General features: G+C 38.6%; 1 protein-coding gene across 1 annotated transcript in view; it reads left to right on the forward strand.

The window, feature by feature from the left end:
• Positions 1-391: 391 nt before the first annotated feature.
• Positions 392-25,162, forward strand: part of Khdrbs2 (KH RNA binding domain containing, signal transduction associated 2) — a 225,098-nt gene continuing 200,327 nt past the window's right edge. Inside the window, exons 1-3 of the mRNA XM_008846524.2 lie at positions 392-445; positions 5,208-5,335; positions 10,918-11,116. Of these exons, the coding sequence (XP_008844746.1) occupies positions 392-445; positions 5,208-5,335; positions 10,918-11,116 (381 nt within the window). The remainder of the gene's footprint in view (positions 446-5,207; positions 5,336-10,917; positions 11,117-25,162) is intronic.

The raw sequence follows: 25,162 nt of genomic DNA on the forward strand, positions 1-25,162 counted from the left end.
GCTTTTCTTAAGAATTTGGAAGTTGGCAGATAAGAAGCTGCATGTTTGTAGCCTAATAAGTATTAGAGCCAAGGATTTTGTGACAGAAACATGCAACATCCCTCTAAAGAACTAACTATTCTGCCTATCTCTTTAGTATGGCTTAAGGTGAACTCACCTTGTCCAGGTGATCTTTACTAACAGGACTTTACTATTAATAACAATACTATATTGAAATATTAAAATGCCAATTTTATGGAAAATTCAATAAGGTTTCTGTAGGAGGGGCCTGTGGGGATCGGCCAGGATACCAGACCTGGAGACTTCTCCGCAGGCACGCCAGTCTAACACGACCTACTTCCTCAAACTGCTAACCTGTTATCTGCCACCCAGGCTAGAGAGAGATGACGCGATGGCCACACCAATATACAGCTCAACCCTCAGGGCCAATGAGGGAGGTTTGGGGGTATATAGGAAAGCCCTTTGTACGCAATAAACGAGCTTGCTGGTGGCCCGCTACTGAGCAGCATCTCCTTAAGTCTGTGTTGTTGATTTCGTGCCTACTCATCCCCTGCCCCCCAAGACTGGAGTCAGGCCACCATAGAGCACAGCAACAGGTTCCTATACCATATGTACAACAATTTGCCAGGAAAATTTGCTGAACATGTTTATAATCATTTTGACTTTGCCTTGACAAATGAAACTTGGTGTTCATGACAGCTCAAATCTGACAGTTACATTAATCTGCATATTTTTCTAGTATCCTGTATCTGTCTTGAGGACGTAGCTGACTTGCTAAACTCTCATTTGTGTAACAATCTCACACCAAACACTTGAGTTCTTTCTTGTTCATTCCAAAGATTGTGACACACAGACCCATATGTCAATAGCCAATGTTCAATAAAGTCAAAGTAAACAATAAGCCTTTCTGATAATCCTGTAAAATATACATATCCTATTTGTTTTAATATCATCATAGTTGCTGATTATTTTTGCACAGTTTACAATAAGATTTTAATAATAGAGAAAAAAGAGAAAATTGGGGGAGGGATCAACAATTGCCCCTGGTAGCAATATAAGACTCAAAGTCTACAATATTCTGAGTTTGTTGTATCCAATCTTCTTTGCTGAGTAATTTTATAAAGATTTATATAACACATATGCAGTCATTCACTGGCTGATTACTGATAATTTACTCTTCGTTGCCTATATTTTGCTAATGAATTTTCTGATATGCAGTCTGAGCTGAGTAAAGTCCACCCTGTGCTATTCAGTGATGTGATCTAAACCTTTGATTTGCTAAATAATATCTGCTAGCCATTTAATAAAATAACTTTCTATATAGTCCAACTCAGTTACAAGTATGAGGCTGGCTCAGGGCCTACATTTTCTTTATATTTGGTTTTGACTTTTGTAATACAGGGTAGCCTTTAACTCGTGAACCTCCTGCCTTGGCTTCCAAGTTATTGGGATTGAGGGCATGTGCCATCACGCTCAGTTTCACCTTCTTGTTTGTTACTCTGGTTTATAGGAGCTGAGATTTGTCATGACCCAGAAGGATTCCAGGCTACATTTCATTTTCTCCTGAAGACATCTGGCAGTCTTAGCAGTAGGGTTGAGTCTACATTCACGTTATAAGTGATTTTTTTTTCAATTAATTTATTTGTTGTGTGCATGGAGGAGAGGTGCATTTAGAGGGCTTAAGACAACTTTCAGGAATTAATTCCCTCTTTCTACTACATGATTTCAGGGGAATGAACTCAGGTTGTAAGGTTTGGCAGCAAGTGCCTTTATCCACTGAGTCATCTCACTAATCCATGATCACAGTTTTAAATATGTGGCACCAGGGCCCATGGAGTCTTAGTGGAGGGAATTTGGCAGGAAAATGGTCCCTAACTGCACCCCCAGGTAGTCTATTAACACCTGCCATTACCTGGCATCTAAATGCAAGTGAAATAATCTTTCCAGTTTGCATTTGGGCAAAATGCCACTACACCAGATGGACGAGAGTGTACGTAACTGGAAAATTATGCATATACATTAAACGTGTGGACTGTGAGCACAAGGCCTTTCTAGCAACGTCCAAGTCTCTATATGCTCTCAGCTTCTGTGTATGCTGTTTATACCATACGCCATCACAGTGGGTGGGCCTTGTCAGAGAAGCCAAAGAGAACACTCGTGAATTTAATAGAAACTGTTTCATAGAGTGAATTTATCACATTCTGGGAAAGGGGCGTCTAAAATGTATTGTGAATGTATCTGTTATTATTTCTAGTGGTACATTTTAAAAACTGATTTTGATATCAAAAAGGCCTTTGGAAATTACAGGAAAAAATTAAAATTTGCATTACTTCCTACCAGAACCTTCTTAAGCTACTTTTGGGCATTCATATTCTTCCTTGCATATCCCACCACACACATGCAGAAGGCAGCTTGTCCATGGCTGCCATAGTCCTTGTATAGTAGAAAATCGTCCTAATCTCTGACTCAAATTATGTCTTCTGTTTGCTGGTTTCCATGGCTCTTCCCCATTTTTCCTTAAAGTCTGAGACAAGTTGCAGTTTTTTCTTGAATCCTAATTATTGCCTTCTTTAGTAATCAGTAATGAGTTTAATATCCAACCTATCTATACCCACATTTAAAAAGGAGAATAGCAGGTACACTAGTTCAACAACAGTATAGGATATGTTGAATGGAGTAGCTTCCACCAGTGTCACTATGAATGAGTTTGCCAAAGCTCTCAGTTTGTTATTACAACACGTGACTTTGTCAGATTTCTGTATTTAAGCTGAATTCTTGATAAAAGAGATTCCAAAAGGGGATTAAACATGGAGAGATTTTATTAGGAAAAATACTCTTGTGACATAAACAAAGTAGCCATGGGTGGAACAAGGAGGGCCCTCTCACACTGTATCTGACCAAGAAAAGAGATATGTGAGCCTTTGGTGCAATGAAGTTAGAAGGTAGTTCTACAATGCCATAAAGGAATCCTTGAGGAACAGAAGAGTTCCGTGTCTCCTAGAATAGGCATATTTGAGCATCAAAATATATTTGATCATGAACTGAGAAGCTCTTGGGTAGCCTGGCTTGGGAGCCACAGTGTTTCAGAACATAGCTACTGGAGTTTTACTCAGTTACACTTGATCCTACAGTTTCCATTATCTGAAGCAGGACACTTGTCTGCATTCTCATGGCTTCTATAAACCTAGAAAATGATTCCTCACTTAAAATGAAAATTTCTAGCTAAGCTCATAAGGAACTTGGTTGGATATTAACAAGAGTAGTTTTACTTACATTAAGAATTAACCTTCAGGGCTAGAGGGATGGCTCAGCAATTAACAGCACTGACTGATCTTGCAGAGGAGCCCTGTTTGGTTTCCAGCACTCACATGGCTGCTAACAACCTTTCATAACTCCAGTTCTAGGGGATCCAGTACCCTCTTCTGGTTTTTATTAGCATTACATGATAGGTCATTAAGCCAATAACACTGCTTGGGAAGATTATGAGATTCATGCTCCATTTTGATGGTTGGCTGGTTTGTTCAAGCAGCAATAGCAATGCATTGTATTCCTAACAACATAATAGACATGTTTATTCTTCAATGTAGTTGATACTTGAATGTATTACTTAAGAGGTAGAAACTGAATAATATATGACTTATTAGAAACTATCATTTTCCTTGTATAACTCTTTTCTGTCAGTTGTGATAATCCCACTATTAGTATAATCAGTGATGAAGAGGGTAAACATAACAGCAACATGTTAAAATAAGAAAACAGGTGCTTTGGAATGGCTAGCAGTTTTGCTTGTGATCAAGACGGTTTCTGGAGCATGTAGCAAAGGTCTGCATTAGGAATTCTCAGATAGGATGCAGCTCTGCTGGGTTCTGGCAGTGAGCATTGTGTGGATGACTGAATTTTCTTTCTTTTTTTTACCTCACTTAACACATACTTCCCATGTTTATGGTTCTAACTGGGCATTGGTCACTGAAAGTCTTACACTTGACTTTAACTCCAAGCTGTGTTTCAAACTTCATTGGCCCAGTGACTATAAAAGTTTCAAGTTTCTGACCAGAGACTCTTCTTATTGCTCCACTAGGGAGGAGTGTGTGTGTGTATGTGTGTGTGTGTGTGTGTGTGTGTGTGTGTGTGTGTCTGTTCTAAGTGGAGAAATAATTAAGGCTATCATTTTTGTTAAATGTAGCTTCTAGCTGTAATAACTCAGATCCACTCTTCATTATGATTGAAATACCTGACTGATAAGCACACAGAGGAAGGATAAATAGTGGCTTGACTCTGAATCTGTGGTTGTAGTTGTGAACCCTAAATTCCATTGTTACACAGCAATAAAGCACATATGACATTCCTTGTTTTAAACTGTTATATGCCAGGTGTTCAGTGGGATTCTACAGTTTCCATTATCTGAAGCAGGACTCTAGTATTGCATGTTGTATAAATGATTCCAAGACAAAATCCCCTGCTCTGGGCCATGAGAGCTCTCTCTTTTGTTTTATAAAACAGGAATTACTTTGACAGAATACACATATTTGTGCACATGTGCTGATTTTCAGTAATATTCGTGTTGACAGTTACAGCCGAGGTACCTTCCAAGCAGTGATCCTACACTGCTACCTTCTGTTTTCTAGCTAACAACTTCTATAATATCTAAGAACACGGAATCCAAAGTCCATAGTCCTTGATAAAACAAGAAACTTCAATTTCTCTATGCAATAATAGGATTTTAAGTACATGCATCTTCAGCAATAACATTTTAGATATTTTGTATATAAAACTCAAGACAGAAAATAAAACTGACTTCTTTGAATGTTTGCTTGTTTAGGGGTTTTTTGTTTGTTTGTTTGTTTGTTTTGAGACAAGGGCTCATTCAGTATTCTGTATTCACCTGAAACTATGTTCCCAGTAAGTTCCTGAAATCTCCTCAGAGATAGTTCTCTCCAACCTTAAGCTCTTGAGTGTGGGATCACATGTTTGAAGTAGGACACTCGGCTCAGACTCAGCTCTGGCTATGCAATGTTGTTATGTTTCCTTTTGTTTTGGAGTGCTGGGGCTCAAATCCAGGATCTCACCCATGCAAGGCAAATGCTGAGCTATATCTCTATCTCCAGCCATTTTGTGTATGTGTGTGTGTGTGTGTGTGTGTGTGTGTGTGTTAGCTCTAAGGACCCCATGTCTGATATTAAGTCATTATGTCCTGTTTCTTCTTCTAGGACTACAATGATGAAATTCGTCAGGAACAACTACGTGAATTATCTTACTTAAATGGCTCCGAGGATTCTGGTCGTGGCAGAGGTATTAGAGGCAGAGGAATCAGAGTGGCTCCCTCAGCTCCTTCGAGGTACATTAGTTGCACTTTCAGTAAATTAACAGCAAAGGATGATGCCTGGCCTTTGCTGATATGTTCTATGTCATGACCCCAACTAGGAATAAATAACAGTTCGATGAGCATTCACCACAACAGAATAGAAACCATGGCTGCTTAGGTAGCACATACGAGCTTACATATATTATCACATCACATTCTTTGAACTTGACATAACTGCAGTTTACAAGTGAGAAACTGAGGTACAAAAAGATTTGTGCACTCTTTAACCCTATCACTCAGGAAGCAGAGGCAAGCTGATCTCTGACTTGGAACCCAGTCTGGTCTGTATATTGAGTTCCAGACCAGCTGGGGATAAATTGTGAGACCCTATATATATTAAACAAATAAATAAACAAAAAGTCAACATCAACAAAAAAGTTGGGTGAAATGTTACAGTGCTACTTAATATAATATAAGCAATCTGCCTCCAGAATTCATGATTTGGGCTCCTGACACCTGCCCTTCAAAAATAAGGCAATGAATCCAGACTCTACTTCTTGTTCTACCCCCAAGATTAGGGTACAGAGTTTATATAGCTATTTGCCTTTTCAAAAAATATATTTTATTTATTATTTTTATTTTATGTGTATGAGTGTATTGCCTGCATGTATGTGAGTGCACCCGTGTCATGCAATGCTGCAGAGGTCAGAAGAGGGCTTTGGATTCTCCTGGAACTGGAGTTAAGGACAGTTTGTAGCTGCTATGTGGGTGCTGGGAATCAAACTCAGGGACTCTGCAAGAGCAATCAGTGCTCTTAACCACTGAGCCATCTCTCCAGCCCTGCCATTTGCCTTTTTAAACCAGAAGGGCCTTGCACAAGGAAAACTGTGCTGTACATTTTATCTGTTCCATTAATGATCCTTGAATGAATATAATCTTCCCAAATAGATCAATAAACTGATACACACACACACACACACATACACACACACACACACACACACACACACACACATACACACACACACGTATCTCCATCATTCAGGATAGCCAGAAGCTCACATTTGCATGATTGTGGGCAAGGTTATATAAGGTTTCTATGTATTTGGCTTTGCAAATTGCTTAACAACTAAAAATTTTCTCTTTTAGAATTTGTTTTGTTAAGATTCTGAATTTTTCAAACTTTTAACAGAAAATATTAGTTTATAAAAAGGCAAACATACACTCATATTCAAGTAGCAAAGGCAGGTAAAGACACCACAGAAAAAAACTATCGACTAACATCCCTGAGCATTTACACTCCAAATTGGTGCTATTGATAGGTACTGGGAACTTTAAAAGGTTGGATATAGTGGGAAGTTTGGGATCACACAAGTAAGCACCTTCTGAGTATTCTGTGAGAACTTGTTCTATTTCCTCTACAATGTGAGCAGCTTTGCTCTGCCATGGGCTGCCATACTGGGCTGCCCCCTACCCTCTGCCTGCTTTCTGTAAGAAGCCTGAAAGCACTGGGTCTGCTCAGTCGTGGCCTAGAACTGTAAAAAAGTATGAGCCAGAGTAAAGCTTTTCTGTTTAAATGTTGAAATATATATACTCACCGGGCATAGTGGCACATGCCTTTAATTCCAGCATTCAGGAGGCACAGGCAGGCAGTTCTCTGTGAGCTCATGGACAGCTTGGTCTACATGGTGAATTCCAGGCCAGCTGGGACTACGAGGGAGACCCTGTCTCAAAAAGACCAAAATAAACAAATAAAATTATATATATATATATAAAGTAAGTAAATAAATAAAAAATGTCTAACATCCATGTAAAAAGCCATGTGGATCTGTAACCCAGTGCTGTTGGAGGGTTGGGGAGGAACACATCTAGAATAATATCTCATTCATCATGTAGAAATTAGCTTAAGAGATACTGATATTCTGCGGTTTTAATTAATGCCCAGAGTTCATTCATCATTATGAAAATGCTACTGTTTTAGACATTTAAATATTAAATACTTTAAAAAGTTGCCCTTTATCAGAAAAAAGTAAAGAATTTACAAAGGAACTATCAAGGAAACAGGTATGTATAGGAAAATATGACAATGTGGAAATTAAATCTGACTAAAGGAAAACACATATTTTTCTAAAGCTCTTCATATTTTTAGCTCAAAAAACCTCAAGCATGCTAATACTTTTCAAGGTCATTTGCTTACTGATTAAACATTGATTGATTTCACATATACTTTTTTATGGTATCAGTCATTCATGAAATATTTCCATTTCTAACATCATTTTGGTAAATAGTGAGATCTTTGGTAACAGCATCACAAGTTACCTTAAACGGGTTAATCATATGGTCTGAGTCATAGAAAATAGCTGCTTTTGTTATTCAGAAATATCAATTCATGCAGTATCATCAGTTTAGTGGAGATAATATAACTTTATGTTTAGGATGACTAACAAGGCCATTCATTTCCTCTGTGTTCCTTGAGTGTCTAACCTTTTAACAATAATTCATCTATCTTATTTTAAAATTTAAAGAATCTTTATAGTAATAGATTTTTCTTCATTATCAGCATAAGGAAACAGGGGCATGGAAGCTGAATTAGTCATTTTTTGCATCGTTGTAACCAAAGACTTGACAAGAAGCAGTTCAAGGGAAAAAAGGTTTACTTTGGTGCAGAGTATTTATCAAATTTAAATGGATATTGCCTTTGGTAAATCTTTATTCTAAAATTATAATTTGTTCAATAATGGAATAAATAGTAGTGCATTGTTATCATTAGGGGCAGACTTCGAAGGCTTTTTATGGAAACCAATAAGAATTAATATATAAAACTACTAAAGTTTTAAAAGAGAGCCAAAATCATAGCTATTTTTTAGAAAGGTTCTTAGTCAATACTGTAGATGATAAAATTTATACCTATTGGGGAGGCAAGAAGAGAGACAGAGAAAGAAAGAGAGAGAGAGAGAGAGAGAGAGAGAGAGAGAGAGAGAGACTGCTTCATAGTTGGGGAGACAATGAAAGACCCTCCCATTCCCCAAGACTGACAGAAATGAATACCACTTGAAATACAGAGAGTCAAGAGTGGAGAAAAGAATGAAGGTCCTAGCTCAGCGAGGTGGCCCACACCTTTAATCCCAGCACTCGGTGTCAGAGGCAAGCAGATCTCTATGAGTTAGAAGCCAGTCTGGTCTACATAGCAAGTTCCAGGCCAGCTTGAGCTACAGGGAGGCCCTATCTTGAGAAAAGAAAGACTAAATGTCCAAAGAATTATTTTCCAGATAATAACCCACAGAGTCTTCAGTATAATACTGGAGCTGCATGTCATGGGAACTCTAAGAGGAAATTGTCAGGCTGAGATCCTGGAGGTCTCAAGGGTGTCTTCCAAGAGTAGTGGATAAGGACTAAATTGATTAGGCTCAGGAATGAGTATGAAGTAAAAAATTAAATGCAGAAAATGTTCTTTGAAGAAATAAGAAACTAAAAAAAAAAAGAATGTTGTGCTGGGCATTTAGCCCAGGAGAGTATCCTAAAATAGGTGATGTGTGTTGTAAGTTGACTAGGAGAAATCAATGGGGTTAACATGCAGAGAAATGAAAGAGCACGTGTGTAGGAGATAACGAGACAGATTCAGGATAAAGTACTCCTAGGGCTGGATTCAGACCCAAAGTTAAAAATTGAATTGGATGTGAACATTTCATAATTATAAAACCAAAAAATATAGATATATAAATATGGATAGTAGTCATTAGGAAAAAGTATGTTTTAGATCAAATGCTTACCCACCATTATTTAGTGATGCAGCCAAGCCACAGATTTGTTATCAACACATGGGCACTTTTGATATTATTAAAATGCTAACTGAACAGGGATTAGTGCAGCAGTTGACAAGCCTGGCCTTGTGTGGTTTGTGAGCAAACAGGTACTTAAAATCTGCTTTTTTCCTCGTTTTGCCCAAATACTTGACAAGAAGCAGCTTAAGGAAGGAAACAAATGTTTATTTGGTTCACATTTTAAGGGAATATAATCCATCACGGTGGGAAAGGCACAGTGGAATGTGACCAATAATGAGGGGAGTCTGTGCTTGGGACAGCGTAACTCCTTACATCTCAGTAGAGCAAGAAGCAGAGTGCACAGGAACTGGGACCAGGCTCTCACCCTCAAGGTCTATCCCTAGGTACCTGCTTCTTCCAACAAGCCTCCCCCTTCTGCAGAGTCCATAACCTCCCCAAACAGCAGGACTTCACATTCAAACTACAACAGAAGCTAAGGCAAATTTGGTATTTACATTCTCTTTCACCAATGTTTTTTGTTATTATGATAACATCGGATCTTTCATTCCTAGCCACGGTTGTTCTTGGAGCTGCCTCTGCAGCTTTAAACATTTCCTGTTGTCCCCAGGTCTAGGCTAGTGCTCTGTAGATTTAGTCCACATTAAATTCTCTGTTGATAAGGTTTACAATCTAAACTTTTAGAAGGTTTACCAGCATACTTACTCTTCACTTCTAAAAGCTCATTTTCTGCAAGGAAGAAAGAGCCAGTTGACTGCTATTCATAGTAGAAATCATAACCCACATCCCCATATGCAAGCACAGCCAAACACTGTGAGTGTTCGCATCCCAATGATCATCATTTTCCTCAAAGCGTTAGTGTTCCTGCTGAAAGCAGTGCTTTTTTGAGGCCAACCTCCAGACATAATAAAAAACGAAATAACCGTGCATTTGCTCTAAGATGTCAGACAAACACTCACCTTTTCTAAAGGCTTCCAAATGTCATAAAAATTGGCTGTACCCATTTGATCCCATGCTTTTAGTTCAAGTGACTTTTGTGTTAACACTTAATCTAGTGTCTTTTTATCAAATACTGACTCACTAGCACCGTAGTTCCCATAGGAAAGTATGAAAGGGAAGGGGTGCCATGCATGCTGATAAATCAATAAGGACTGATTGTGATTCACATGACTTGAAACTTAAGCTGTTATAACAACACAATGATATCACTCTGGCCAGAGTCACACATTTTATTAACAGGCAGGCTGATGAGGGTTTTTGGTTTTGTTTCTTGTTTTGTGTTTTGTTTTGTTTTGTTTTAATTGTGCACACTGTACATCATAGTCAATAATTCTCTGAGGGAAGAAGACCTAGACACCTGAGGTTGGCCCCACAGGTGGCCAGCCCTGCATATCTCAAATAATGCTCTGATTTGACTTTTCCTGCTACATTTGAAATATAATCAAGGTACAATTTTCTTTTTCTTGTTTCTTTCTTTTAAACTTATATAATATAAAATATAAAAATAGTTTACACAATTTTCATGAAGACTACATCATAATGTTTAAAGAAAAGCATCTTAAAGCCAGGCATGGTGGTGCACACTTTTTGTCCTAGCACCAGGAAGCAAAGGCAGGTGGATCCCTACTATCAAAGCCAACCTGCTGTACATAGAGTTCCAGGCTAGCTGGGGCTACAGGACAGCCCTGACTCAGAAAACTGTGTTTTAATGTGGATGGCAAAACACTTTGCATCTTATATGATATCTATCAAGTTGGGGGGATCAAAAGTTGGAGAGGCGCTGAATTGAGAGTTTTATCTGTTGTCCTTTCCCTTCATCTTCTTGTGACCATCTAGGGGCCGCGGGGGTGCTGTTCCTCCTCCTCCACCTCCTGGACGTGGTGTTCTTACCCCACGAGGGACCACTGTGACACGGGGAGCTCTTCCGGTGCCCCCTGTAGCGAGAGGTGTCCCTACCCCTCGAGCCAGAGGGACAGCAGCAGTACCAGGATACAGAGCACCCCCTCCCCCAGCCCATGAGGCTTATGAAGAATATGTAAGTACTCGCAAGAATCTGTAATAACAAACAGTTAAATGTATTGTTTAAGAAGCTGTGCATCATACCATCAATACAGGAGGTAATATTTTTACAGAAAACAAATGTCGTTCACAGCAGACTCGAAGCAGTGGAGGAGCAATGGATTTATGGGAAAGCATTTCACGAGAAGCTCTCATTTCACAGGTGCCCTCACTGGCTAATGCGACATAAATATCCTGTGCTTTAAGAATCAAGATTTTTGGAGGTTTTCCTATCTTTACAATGTTTGATCAGCTCGGTCATTATAAATAATAATAAATCATTATGAGCAGAATGTGAATCATTACATGGTCAGAGAATTCTCCTGGGGCATAATAAACATTAGCAAAACTCTCAGAAATACTTGACAAATATAATGTTATTATACTATAAACTCTGGCAATAATGAGAAATGTGTGGCTTGTCTTTCACTTAGATAACCTACTCTTTTGTTCATCGTTTGAAAGATATAGAATCAGAATTTAGAGAATGAATAGAAGACATGCGGTGTCTCTAAGTACTCACCAGGATTTCCCACCCACTGTATCTCCAGGTCAGCTTGTGAATTCCGGCACCCTTGGACCTTTGGTTTGAATTGTCCGTATTCCACTAGTCACATTGTATTATAGTCTCTGTGCCCAATTCGGCTGTATTGTGAGACTTGAAAAAGAGAGTTTCCTATCATTTTGTAATCACTGGAGGTCCACCAGAAAGACTAAATTGAATTGATAAAAGCCAGATCATCAGCCTACAACAAGGGATTATTGTGCCTTTAACCTCTCTACTATGCGCAACTTGTGATCTTTGTGTTTCAATCTACCTTCCATAAACACTGTGCTTTTCAAATGTCTTCCATGAATACTCATTAAGTTTAAATCCTTGAAGAATAGTTAGCAATCATGTGCTGGGAACTGAAATCATATAAATATTCAAAGACTGGTAGATTCCAAGGACTTTCTAGATAGCCAGGGATGAGCTCCAGGTTCAGGTTCAGTGAGAGGCCCTGCCTTAAAAAATAAGGTGGGGTGCAATAAAAGAAGACATCTAACATTAACCACTGGCCACCACATGCTCATGCAAGGATTTGTGCACCCACAGAGACACACACACACCACAGACTCACACTCACACAAAACACTGAAATGAGAAACGTTTCAATAGTCAGAATTACTATTCATTAAAACCTTCCAGGGCACGTATTGTACTTTGGAAGAGAACAAGACTGGCCAAACAGAGCTGTAGCTTTTCATGTATGTATTTACAGTTAATAAAGCAAAGTACTAGAATCTAGGGCAAGTTAGAGGAAATTAGATGATCACTAAAAATTCATGGAAATAAACCTAGCATTCTGAAAGGGGAAACCTATGAAAGGGTATGCTCTTCAGGAGAACGGAAATCTTAAAATCACATTAATATTCCAAGCCCTCTTCAAATGCCTGGACCAAAGAGTTAGGAACTGTCAGGAATCACTCCCCACATCCCCCCATCTCATCTTTGTTTCAATGGGGAAACACTAGTTTCTAGAGAGGAGCAATCTAAGTTTGGCAAACATCTCAAAATACCTCTACAATAGCCTGTCATTGATGACAGAAAAAGGTGTGTACATACAGTTTTTACAAAACTCTTAAGACTTATTAAAACATGTCACTTATATTGTAATTATTTTGTCCTAAAACTAATATAATGAATACATAAGGTTTCAGACATGGCTGGTAGGATGCTAATAGCAATCTCTGAAGTAGGATCAAACTGGATTACACTTAGACTCAGCTACTCTCTGCTGTAATTTTAGAGGATTGACTCCTTTGTAAGAGGTAAGAAAAACAAAAGTTAAGTGTAACAAAATAAGAGTATCCTGCTGAGTTGATGGTGAAAATCTCAAAGGAGTTGTTAACTCTCAGATAAAATTTCTTTGGAAATGATTCCCTTTATTATAAATCACAGTGTGAGTCAATTCCCTCTCCACACCCCTTCAGTCCTGCTGAGTCTCAGCATTAAGTTTCTGACCACTCAGAAGGTATGTGGGTAATGAAATCTACTCCTTGCAGCTGGTCTGACAAGAAACAGCTTACAATAACTGAGATTGCTGTTTTAAGAACATCATTAGTGTTAGCTGAGTCTTAAGAAATGTGAATTTTAGTTTGTTACATATCCTTGTCCAGACTTTAAATATTTTAAAGCTTCTTTTCTTCTCACTGAAGCTCTGTGTAGAAGAATAGGTTCAGAGAGCTATCATCATAGCTGAAGTAAATATGAAAAATTGAAAAGTAGATTTTAACAAAAGTTCACATGACATAAAATAGCAAGCCCATCAGATCTACCAGTGGATAATACATTGACAGATGTGAAGCTGAAACTTCTGAACACTTGGTAGGCTCCAGTCATTCCTTATTAACTCACTTAAGCTGGTGCTGATACTACCAAAGAGTCATTAATTTCAGCATGTTGTTAGAGGGGGAAACCGAAGCTGGGAACTAAATGTGCACTCAGTTTTCTGTTGCTATAGGGTCTGCTGTCGTTATTACATTGTTCTTTCTCTCAATAAAGGGCATGACATAACCTTACCTAGAATTCGTCTTACAGAGAATGCACACAGATCACCTGCACTTCACGATACAGTCAGTTAATGGATGTTCAAATCCCTTTGGTAATACTTAGCACATCTCCCTGCCCCTCCATGAACACCTCCAACTATAGAGAATTTGATATCCACAGAAACTGGGTTCCCTTGTCAACTCTTGCCGGGGATTCGAACCAGCGGCCCCCGCCATAGTGAGGATTGGGGATGAGTAAGCATGCTGCTCACCAGCCCATGCAGCCCCCATTTCCCAGGGACACTCAGCCACAACAGGGAGTCTAGTCAAGCAGGGACTCATTTATTACAGGTATTACAGAGCTTATAAAGGCACCTGGAACTCCCCCCTCCCCACGAGGGTGTATCTTAAGGATGGTCACTCGCTGATCATGTACTCCTCAGCAGTGTGGAAGTATTCTTCAGACATTCAAAGCAAGCCAAGCCGTGCCCCCAGTAACTTCCTATGCAAGGTGGGGCCTTTAGGTCCTATGCATAGGCTTTTAGGACCTATGCAAGGTGGGGCCTTTAGGTCCCCACAAACTCTGTTTAAAAATACATTGTTGGGGGCTGGAGAGATGGCTCAGTGGTTAAGAACACTGCTCTTGAAGAGGATCCGGGTTCAATTCCCAGGACCCACATGGTGGCTATAAACCATCCTTAACTCCAATTCCAGGAGAATCCAAAGCCCTCTTCTGACCTCCATGTCATTGCACAACATGGGTGCACTCACATGCATGCGGGCAATACACTCACACACATAAAATAAAAATAATAAAATATTTAAAAAATACATTGTCTAATATACTTGTCGTCTACTGGGAGAGAAAGATATGTATTTGTTCCATTTGTTTTTAATCTTACCTAGTCTCTATTAAAAGTCATTTTACCCTTTTCTCTCATTTACAAGATTTCATACAGTCTAAAGAAGAAAATATTTCTTAAACTTGTCTTTGTAGTTCTAAATAAAGTTCATGGTAACAGCCATTGAATTAAATCTATTTATGATATCTTCGGAAAGGTGTTGTACTTATATGCACTAAAACATGTATGCATGTTTAGTATTCCTATTAAATGAATAAGAAAACAGCACAGCATAAATTTCAAGTCCAATTAAGATTACCCATGTTCCAATAAAGCGGGTTATTACTCATGGTTAAAGATGTTTTAGAAAAGATCTAAAATTGGGATACTGGGTATAACTTTGAGAAACAGAAGGAGCATGCTATGAAAAGGGAACACAGCTGGGAAAGGGGCCTTTCATGGAAAATGCAGTTAATCTGAGAGGACAAGTTACAGGCACAATCCATTGGGCAAACAGTAGAAATGATGCAGAAGGGGGAAAGGAGGTTAAAAATCACCTCAGACAACGTGCTGTAGTAAAAAGTCACCTCAAGGTTTCTGAGAAGATAAACTTAGTTTTGGGGGTGGTTTATGATTTCTTAAAAATTGTTTGTGGGGGCGTTAGCAAAGAGGATGAAGGAATGAGATGTGCAGAATGAATGGACGTAGAAGATGGGAAGGATGAGATGAAGGGGAAAGAAGGCTAAGGATGACAGCAAGTGGGCTGGACGGCCAGCAGATGTGGGAGGAGGGGGAACACGGCAGAAGCCAGTGGTGTTTATGCTGTGTGAGAAAGAATCAGTGAGTGTGGCTGTTTGTGAGAACATGCTCAGTAGAGCACTGCTCGGAGTTTACTCAGGCTGAGTGAGTGAGACACTGTACTTGGCTGAGCTAGGCTTTGCTCCTGTTCTGTTACAGAAACAATTCTGAGGTACTCTAGCACTCCATCTGGTGTCCTGACACAGTATCTGTGTACAGGGTCTTCTTGCTGCCTAACTGTGAACTACAGCATTGGCCCAAGGGCATGTGCTTAGCAGAGAAGAACGGAGGCTTGAACTTTATGAGTCAGAATCTCTTCTGTGAAAAGCTCTTCATTTCACCCATTTCAGCTACAAAAGAGAATTAAGGGAGGACTAAGAACCTGTAACATAACCAGTTGTGAAACACATAAAACTATCATTGGAAACATTTTTTTTTCCTCTCATTGAAAATGAAGAAAAACATTTTCTCTCCTTTATAGAAAGTGTTATAAAATCACCTTTATGTTATAAGTTGATCAAAAATTATACTTGACAAAAGAGAAGAGGCTGGGGTGATGGCTCAGTGTGTGAGGCAGTTGCTATGCAGCATGGCTATCTAAACTCTGATCCCCAAAACTCACACAAAGCTGGGCATTGTAGAACATCTGTAATCTTGGTGATTCTTCAGTGAGTTGGGAGGCATAGGAAAGAGAAATTCCAGAAGCTGGTGGGCCAACTAGCTTGGCAGATGCATATAGACCCTGTTTCAAAAAACATAGAAAGAAAAAACATACATTTGAGATTGTGCTCTGACCATCAAACACACACACACACACACACACACACACACACACATACACACACACTGTCCTTTTAACAAAGAATGGGTGAGAAAATTAAATGTACAAATAAAAACCCATAGGTTCTTTGAGTATCTGTAAGAACATAAAATCATAAAAAATTACTGATATCATACATATTTGCTTATATAAATAGTCTTGTAATTCATATGCTGAAGAAAAATCATCTCAGGTGCATAAAAACCTTCTAGTTTCCAAAGACATAAATCCAATTTATTTCTAAATCCATATTTTCTACAAAGGTTAATATCCAGATATCAAAGACATGTACTAAGGCACCATAAAAAATGGAAGAAAAGATGTAATTAAAATTCAGTCCAATGCTACATGAGAAATTTTGGCCTGGTATAATCAATCATGCTAACCTAATTTACAAAATACATTCTGACAAATTTTTGAGAAGTTTCTCTTTTCATCGGACTTCCCTAAGCCTATCAACATTCTGGCCCATCCTGTCATGTAATTCAGCCTCTGAGGCATCCTTCCAGTAACCATAAGAGAACTAGAAAATTCACTGATAAATCAATAGTCCTTAAAAGTGCCATAAATGAGCTCCAGCTGCCAACCCTCAGCTTCATGTGGACGGAGAGTTTTTTGACAGGAGAGGGAAATCAGTATTAAATGATAATTGAAATCAATTCTCGTGCCATTTTGTGGGAGGAAGATGATGATTCCGATCTATAATGCATTTTGAGGGCAGCCACGTATGATGGTTTCTGTGTAATAGCCAAGAGCCGTCACCCAAAGAAAGGAGAGTTGTATTAGAGCTTCTAGATTGGATATTTGTATTCCATTGAACATCCGTGTTGGAGCTTCATGCTCTAGTCTCCTCTTATTAGAGAGCAATTTACCAGAATGCATTGCAGTGCTTTGTTTGTTGAAATGTAACTAATATTTAAAATAACCGAAACAGGCGAGGTTAATGAAATGTGTGGCAAAGTTATAAGCCAAGCACAATCGTATGTGGTTCTAACATTCAGAAAAAGCTACTGGTACTTAAGCACTATTTACATAATAAATTATTTCCACAAATAATAAAAAAGTCATCCTTTAAACCTGTGGGCACTCTTCCTTGTAGTTGAAGTCTGAATGAAGCATCCTTCTTCTAACGTGTTGCATTTCAAGTCATTTTAGAACAGATGTGGGATCCGTCTGCTGGCAACAACACTCAAGATTGCATCCAAGCCTGTACCTGATAATTATGATGATGACTAATGTCTCTTACAACAGTTGATAAAAATAGGTTTTCCCTCTGTTGCTTTTTGAGATGGCTGAGAGCTGTTGGAAAGTGTTATATCATAGGGTATTTTGAAGTTGCTGCTATGCTCTGTTAGGAAAAAATGTTGATGTCTTTGATGTGTTTGCTAAAACGAGGAGAGAACAATGGAAAAAGTGCTAGGCTGCAGTTTGGAGTTAAGGCGTTTTTTAAAAAAGTTTTATTATTTTTATTTTGTGTGTATGAGTGAGTGTTATCTGCATGTGTGTACATGCACTCGTGTCGTGAAATGCCCACAGAGTTCAGAAGGGGGCAGCGGATCCTCTGGAACTTGAGTTACAGATGCTTGTTAGCTGCCACATGAGTGCTGGGAATCAATCTAGGTCTTCTGCAAGAGCAGCCAATGCTCTTAATCGTTGAGCCATCTCTCCAGCCCTGGAGTTAAGGTTTATCATTCATGTTAATCAAGAAATTAACATTTTATTTCATAATACTATCAATGTATTATGATATTACATTAATAATGTTAATGCATTTCAGATAGTATTATTTTCTATCTTTGGTTCATACATACCCCTGAAAATTAAAAATGAATGCTCTAAGTAAGTTGAAATTTGTCTTAGGCCTTAGGCCTGTTCTCAAATTCCTTAGGCCTGTTCTCAAAGGCTATGTATTTTTCCCCCCTGGGTTCATTGTAATTTTGACAATTATATGTATTTATGGCTTGAAACTGGAATATCCCCCATAGGTTCATTTTTATTTTTGGTGTTTGACTCCCAGTTTGTAGCTCTACTTTGAAAGCTGTGGAGTCTTCAGGGGAAGAAGGTGACTAAAGAAATAATGTCACTGGGGCAGGCCTTTGAAGGTTGTGCCTGCCATGGCCCCAGCCCTGAACTCTCTGCATCCTGGTCTGTGTGCTGTGAACGGCTCTTCACCAGCTCCTCTGCTGTGGACTTGGCCGCTTCTGCTGCCATGGTTTCCCCACCGTGATGAACTGAAATCCTTTGAAACCTGAGCCAGACAGAGCCCTGACCCTGTCAGTGTCAGTGACTTATGTCTGGTGATTTGTCACAATCCAAATGCTTTTGCTAAAGGATATTTTAGAGATAGACAAGGAAAAGGCATTCTCCTTTCTTCCAAGTCATTAGATCAGTCACTTGGCCCCCGTATTGAGCTATAGAGATGTATTTCAGGTCTGTGTAAAAATTATAGAGAGTAGGCAGAGAGTGGAGCATGAGATTGAGCCCCTCAGCTACAAGCAGACCTTGCAGTGATGGAACCCAGGAATCTCTCATTGGCTTATCTTCCCTCCCACGAAATCTGATGACTTTCTAGAAGATACAGGAATATACATGCATGTAGGAGCATGCATACCACACACGTGCACACAGATGCAATCATACATGCTTTCTCTATTTTTCTTTAGTTACTGGAACTCTTAAAGAGACAGTATTTGGCACCTTCATTTATCAGAGTAACTTTCTTGAAAGCAGGATTTACAGAAACCCAGTAAGAATATCCTCTTCCCATACATTCCATCACCCACTTCTTCCTACAACATCACAAAAAGAAGGGATTACAGTTCTGCAGGCATGAGCATAATGTGATGTGATGTAGAAGACAAGGGAGAATAGGAAGAAAGTTTTAGGATAGCTTTCTGGGGCTTAGTTGGTAGAAAGAACAATAAATACTCCATTATACTTAAGGAGGAAGGGATTTTGTGTTTAATTTCAGTTCTTTACCAAATGAATCGCTTCTGTTTCAATTTCAGTGTACATTAAAGCATTTTAAGCACTGTCTCTGCTACAGGACAGAATTATATACATAGAGCTCTAAATATAATTAGCAAAATGGATCTCATTTTACTTTTTTTTTTTTTTTTGGTCTTTTTGAGACAAGGTCTCCCTGTCGCCCCAGCTGTCCTGGAACTCACTATGTAGACCAGGCTGGCCTCAAACTCACAAAGATCTGCCTGCCTCTGCCTCTGCCTCCAAAACGCTGGGATTACATTGCAAAATATACTACAGATTTGGATGACAGGATCTGGCAGCTTCCATATGTAACTTGATTCAATAAATCCTACCTAAAATAAATTTACCAAATCCCTTGCCTCCTGAAAAACAGCTTCCATTGAAATTGTTTCTAAGACTAGTAACACTCAGCCACATTCCCATTTTCTCTGTTCTAGGCTCTGTACAGGGCTGTCATGAGATAATTTCAGCTTTAATCTACAAAACTATTTTAATCTTACCTGCCTCTGTGACTTGTTGGTTTGAAATTCTTCAATTATTTGTAAACCTTTCTGATGGAAAAAGTCACATTACACCCATGTACTTAATGGATCTCATGAAAAACCTCCCAATTTAGGAAACCTCCCGATTTGCTTTCTTTTGTTCAGACAAAAATTTAAAAATGTGGTACTTGATATGGTGGCACACACCTTTAATTCCAGCACTTAGGAGGCAGAGGCAGATGGATCTCTGTGAGATTGAGGCCAGCCTCGTCTATACAGTGAGGTATAGGGAGACCCTGTTGTAAAAAAAATTCCAAAAACCCTTGTTATTTAGTTTTCTTTTTCCTTTTATCACAAATATTAAATTCAGATTAGTTTTGTCATTTAATTTCCTCTTTCCTTTTTTTTCATAAGCATTAAGTTCAGATTGTTTTTTACTGAAATGCTAAATTACTTCTTACTTGTACATAACTTCTTCCCATTCCTAAAGGATACATTTCCACTTTTTTCATGAATAATATGAAAAAAAATGAAAGTAAGTACGTTAGGGTTATGAGCATACTGTTAACCAATGGTTTTCATTCTCATATGAGATTTTAAATGAGTTGAAATAAAATAGTCAAATAAAAGAACAAATTCCAAATGTGTATAGTGATACAGTGAGAAGCAATTTTATAGTTTTCTTCTCAATATATATTTAATCTATTTTTTGTAAATTTCATGCATTTTAATCATATTTAAGCCTCTTCACCTATCTGCATGCCTCATAACACCCACCAGATTTCATGCATTATGTCATATATGTTAAGGTCTATCGAGTCAAGATTGTGTCCCCAGATGTCCCTCCATGTGAGTTCATTCACTGGAACCTGGTCAGTCTATCTAGAGTCACTCCCTTATAGAAGACCAACTCCCCTTCATCCAGAGGTGATCAGATGCCAATTAGTTCTTAATATATCAAAATGTACTATTATATACTAGTATTTGACTCTGTTCAATTTAATATGTATGGAATACTCATTTTATATATGGTAATGTCTAAAGACAGAGAGAGGTATAAAATAGTAGTCACCCTTAGTACCTCTTGTTTATACACTAAAGCATTAACATAATTAATCTCATGACAATAAAAGTAAGTATAAACTTTTTTTCCATTAAGAAGTTTTAGGTAAAGTATTTGACAAATTCATCAGTTGCATTCCTGAAAGCAAAGTTAGATGGGTCTGTGTACATAGCTAATATCTTACTGTATGTGAATATATGACAAGTGAAGTTTGTGGCTTTTAAGAGCAGCAATAAGACACCTCAGCTAAAAGCAAAACCCACAGATGCAGGGCAGAGGAGAGCACATGAAGGACAAAGCCTAAACTGTGTTGATAGGTTATGCTGCTATGTCTCTGACCTACCTCACATGCTGTGGGGAAACTAGTTATGACTCCATTTAGAAATCCCGTTAAACTAAACTTCTGCAGTTATTTCCATCTGCTTTTCTCTTACAAAGTCAAACTGGTTAGGTCTAATATTATCTATGATATGATGAAACAATACAAGTTTTGGAGCAAAAGCAGCTAATAGTTTTCAAATTTATGGTGCTGAGGGTTAAAAAAAAGACTGTACTGGTTAGACATACACTTAATTCCTTTTGAAGTGTACAATATTAAAAGCAGCATGAAAAGCAAGATTGTTAATGATGCTGCTCTAATAGAGGGAGCTAATCCTACTTAGTACTTACGGTGATCCATGAGTAGTCAATACATAGTCATTTGTTATCCAAAGCTCTTTGCATTCAGCATTTCGTTTCACAGAACCTTTATTATATCAGTATTATTACCAGTCTACTACTTTGAAGAAGTAGGGGCATGAAAACATTGAACAAAATGACAAAACCTAGCCTGCAAACAGCATAGCCAGAATTGACATCAGATTTCAAAGGCAATGCCAATGGCCTCCAAATGACAGCACTGCAGCACTGAATACATAGCAGGTGCTTGTCTAAGTGCTTTGCACATGCAGACTCAAGTTAACCTCTTGGTGCCTGGGTGAGCTAATTTAAATGCTGCTACCATCTTAGAATGGTAGCTTGCTTGCCGAGGGAGCAGGAGGAGCTAGCACCATTGTTTAGGGCACTAGCTCCAGAGCTGGGGATTCAAGGCATGTGTGGTTTGAATGAGAATGTGCCCCATAGGCTCCAAATATTTGGACAGGTTGTCCTCACTTGGTGGTGCTGTTTTGGGAGGTCTTAGAAGGTGTGGCCATGTTGGAGGAGGCACATCGCTGGGGGTGGGCTTAGAGAGTTCTTAAGCCTTTCTAGATTTCCAGTTGCTTTCTGCTTCCTGTGCCCGCTTGAGGATGTGAGCACTTAGCTTCCTGCTCTGGCCACCTCCTGCCACCATGCCTCCTTGCCATGATGAACACTTAACTCCTCCAGAACCATAAACTCAAATAAACTCTTCCTTCTATAAGTTCCCTTGGTCACAGTGTTTTATTACAGTAACAGAAAAGTAACTGTTTACCTGTGCTCTTCCCACTGGGCATGAAGAAAAGGTAGATTTGTTCCTTTGACTGAAGATGGGATCAAAGGAAATGTGTGAAATTATTCTAAGAAACAGCAAACAAATCTGCCTGAATTAGAGTGAACAAACAAAAGTAAGATGTCACGAGGGGAGTTTAAAATATGTTAGAGCAAAAAAAGTAATAAAAATGAGTTACTGAAAAAATAATCCTCAAAGAAAGTTTAATAATTAATGTGGATTTTATTGGGGACTCAATGGATATTTCAGAGCTATTTGAGAAAATCTGTATTTTGTCAGGATTATGTGCTCTGCTAGGGAGCAGGTGCTGCGGGTGGGAAGATACCAGAGACAGAAAGCCCCAAAGAGTGTTTATGTAGCAGTTGAAATAAGGGTGGGATTGGAAACATAAAACAATGGCAAACATCATGAGAGATGCAGTAATTAATTAGATCAGACTCTGGAACTAATGCCAGAATTTTGGTAAGACAGTTTAGGTAGTTTAACAATGAAATGCTGTTCAGTAGTACTTTCCTACACATTTTTTTTATTTTTACTATAAAAACCTATACTTTATTAAATTTGAAAATCTAAACAAAATAGATGAGTTTCCAAATTCACAGAAACCACCAACGTTAAACCAAGAAGAGATCAACAGCTTAACCAGATCCATAACAAACAAGGAAATTGAAACAGCAAAGCAAAAACCTCCCAACCAAAAAAAGCCCAGGCCCAGATAAACTCTCAGCAGAACTCTACCAGACATTCAAAGATATCTACAACTAATACTTCTTTTATTATTATATATATTTTTTATTTTATTTATTTATTTTTATACCCATTTCCCAGATGGCACCCTCCCATAGCCTCCCTCCCCTGACTAGAGCCCTTATACTCTGATATCCCTGCTACTGTCTGCTGTGTTGTCGTCACCCCAGCCATTCCCTACTACTTGCCCTTCTGGTGAATCTAGTCAGCCTATCCCACACATCTTTTTACTGTAAACCTTTCTTAAGTGATCCTTATCATGACAAACACTTCAGTTAGGATATGTTTCAATAGATAATGGCTTAGAAAATCTGCAATTTGTAATGGAAACTTTAAAAACTGTTTAAAGGGATGAATAATATCCATTTACCATAAATAAAATGATAGTATAATCATAATCATAGGACCACTAAAGATTTCTTTTCAGCCAAGAATTTCAACCACTTTCTAAAGAGATGTTTTAAACATAGTATCACAGTAACACAGTGGTTCTTACACCTCTTTTTAGAGCCACCCATCTGTCAAAAGCAGTTTTAGCCCTTGCTCCAGTTGCTTAGCAGTTGGAACATGGTGGGGGGTTATTGATGTTGTTGTTAAGTTAGTTTATATCTGTATTAGTTAGTTTATGTCTTTATTATTTAGCAGAAGTTACTTCTCTATTTCAGGTCCTGAGGAAGGTCTGTACCCCAGAGGGAATGATGAGCTGCCTCAAAAGGGAAGGCGCAGGGCCAAATGAAATATTCATTAGGTAGGGGAAGGACAGCCAGAACCTCTGGATTGCAGAAATCATTTTTCATAGGCCCTCTGCTGAATTTTCTACTTATTCTCCTAGGAAAGTATTAGAAGACACTCTGTAATATTTATAAAGTTTTTTTTTTTCTGGTAGTGTGGAGGTATTTGCATTCTATCTGCCTTCCCACCTTTCTGCTCCATTGGATCATTTATCTGTACCAGAACCAGGACATTTGGAGAGTTAGAAGAAACTGGTAGTCTAATGGCGTGTGTGGACAGCAATATACCAAATAGAGCCAGAGAGAAAACATTTTGGTTTTCTGACCAATATAGTCTCTACAAGGAGTACTCAGCTCTGCAGTACTTGTTCAAAATCAGCCATTCATAACTTGCAAATAAATAAGAGAAACTATGCTCCAACAAAACTTCAAGGAAAACGTAGAAGAGCCACATTTGGCCCATACGGCATATTTTGCCAGAGCTCTGTCTAGCGTGTATTTTGGTCTCGTGACAGTTACTGAAATCAAATTTACAAGGAAGACGTTATACAATGGTAGCACAAGAAGCCCCTCGAATTTTAACTTGGGTGAATTATCTGAGACCACTCTTTCCTTTTCTCATAGATACTAATGCAAATAAGTGAGCCAAACCATTATATGAAATTAAGTCAGATTTACTCGTCAGTTCTCAGACGTGGGCGTCTACATGGGGTTATTTTCTTTTAGTCTTTTACCCTTTGAATTTAAAAATGGACATGTTATGCAGCACACTGCCAAATTGCTCACCACCACAACAGAATGACACTAAAGGAAGAAAGACGCTCTGATATTCGCCAAACCTCTGAAGGCAAAGCCATGGAGGCTGTGTGCGGGTGAGTGTCTTGCTAAATGATAAATGAACTTGGATCCTTATATTTTTTATAAGAATGGAGGTTCAGTAATACCGACATTCTATAAAACTACCTACTTGTGATGATAAATTCTCCCGTCACCTCACTGGTGCTGCTACGTCCCTGCCATTTGTAATAATCTAGTATTGCAAGGTGCTGTCAGACAGATATTCACACAAGTACTCTGCTTGTTTTCCTCTAAAAGAACCTGTTCGCGATCATCCTTTAGACGGACTCAAATTTAATGCATCCTTTAAAAAATGTATTTGGCAGTAAAAACGCTGTGGAAATTGATCTTATTATAAAATTTAGCACCTTAGATTTGACATTAAGGCCACTTAGAGACTTCAGCAATCAGTAAGGCAGAAAGGGAACCACTGCGTTTCAAGGTAATGTTTCAGAGGCCATGAATTGAGGAATCGGAAGACATTGCAAAACCTAATCTTTCAAGTTGGTCATTCATTTGTCAGCTAAGACTGCCAGGACATGGCACATACAAGCAAGTAAATATGTAAGTGTCTTTGTGGGTGTTTGTTCAAAATCTAAGGGGAAGACCAGAGTCTGATATCCCTGACTTCATAGACAATCAGCAGGAAACTATCAAAACCACATAGCCAATTATAAATAAAAAGAATGCAATGGTTTGATTTAAAAAAATCATA

This window comes from Nannospalax galili, unplaced genomic scaffold (genome assembly GCF_000622305.1).
Source record: "Nannospalax galili isolate Female #2095 unplaced genomic scaffold, S.galili_v1.0 scaffold582, whole genome shotgun sequence".
NCBI classification, from domain to species: domain Eukaryota; kingdom Metazoa; phylum Chordata; class Mammalia; order Rodentia; family Spalacidae; genus Nannospalax; species Nannospalax galili.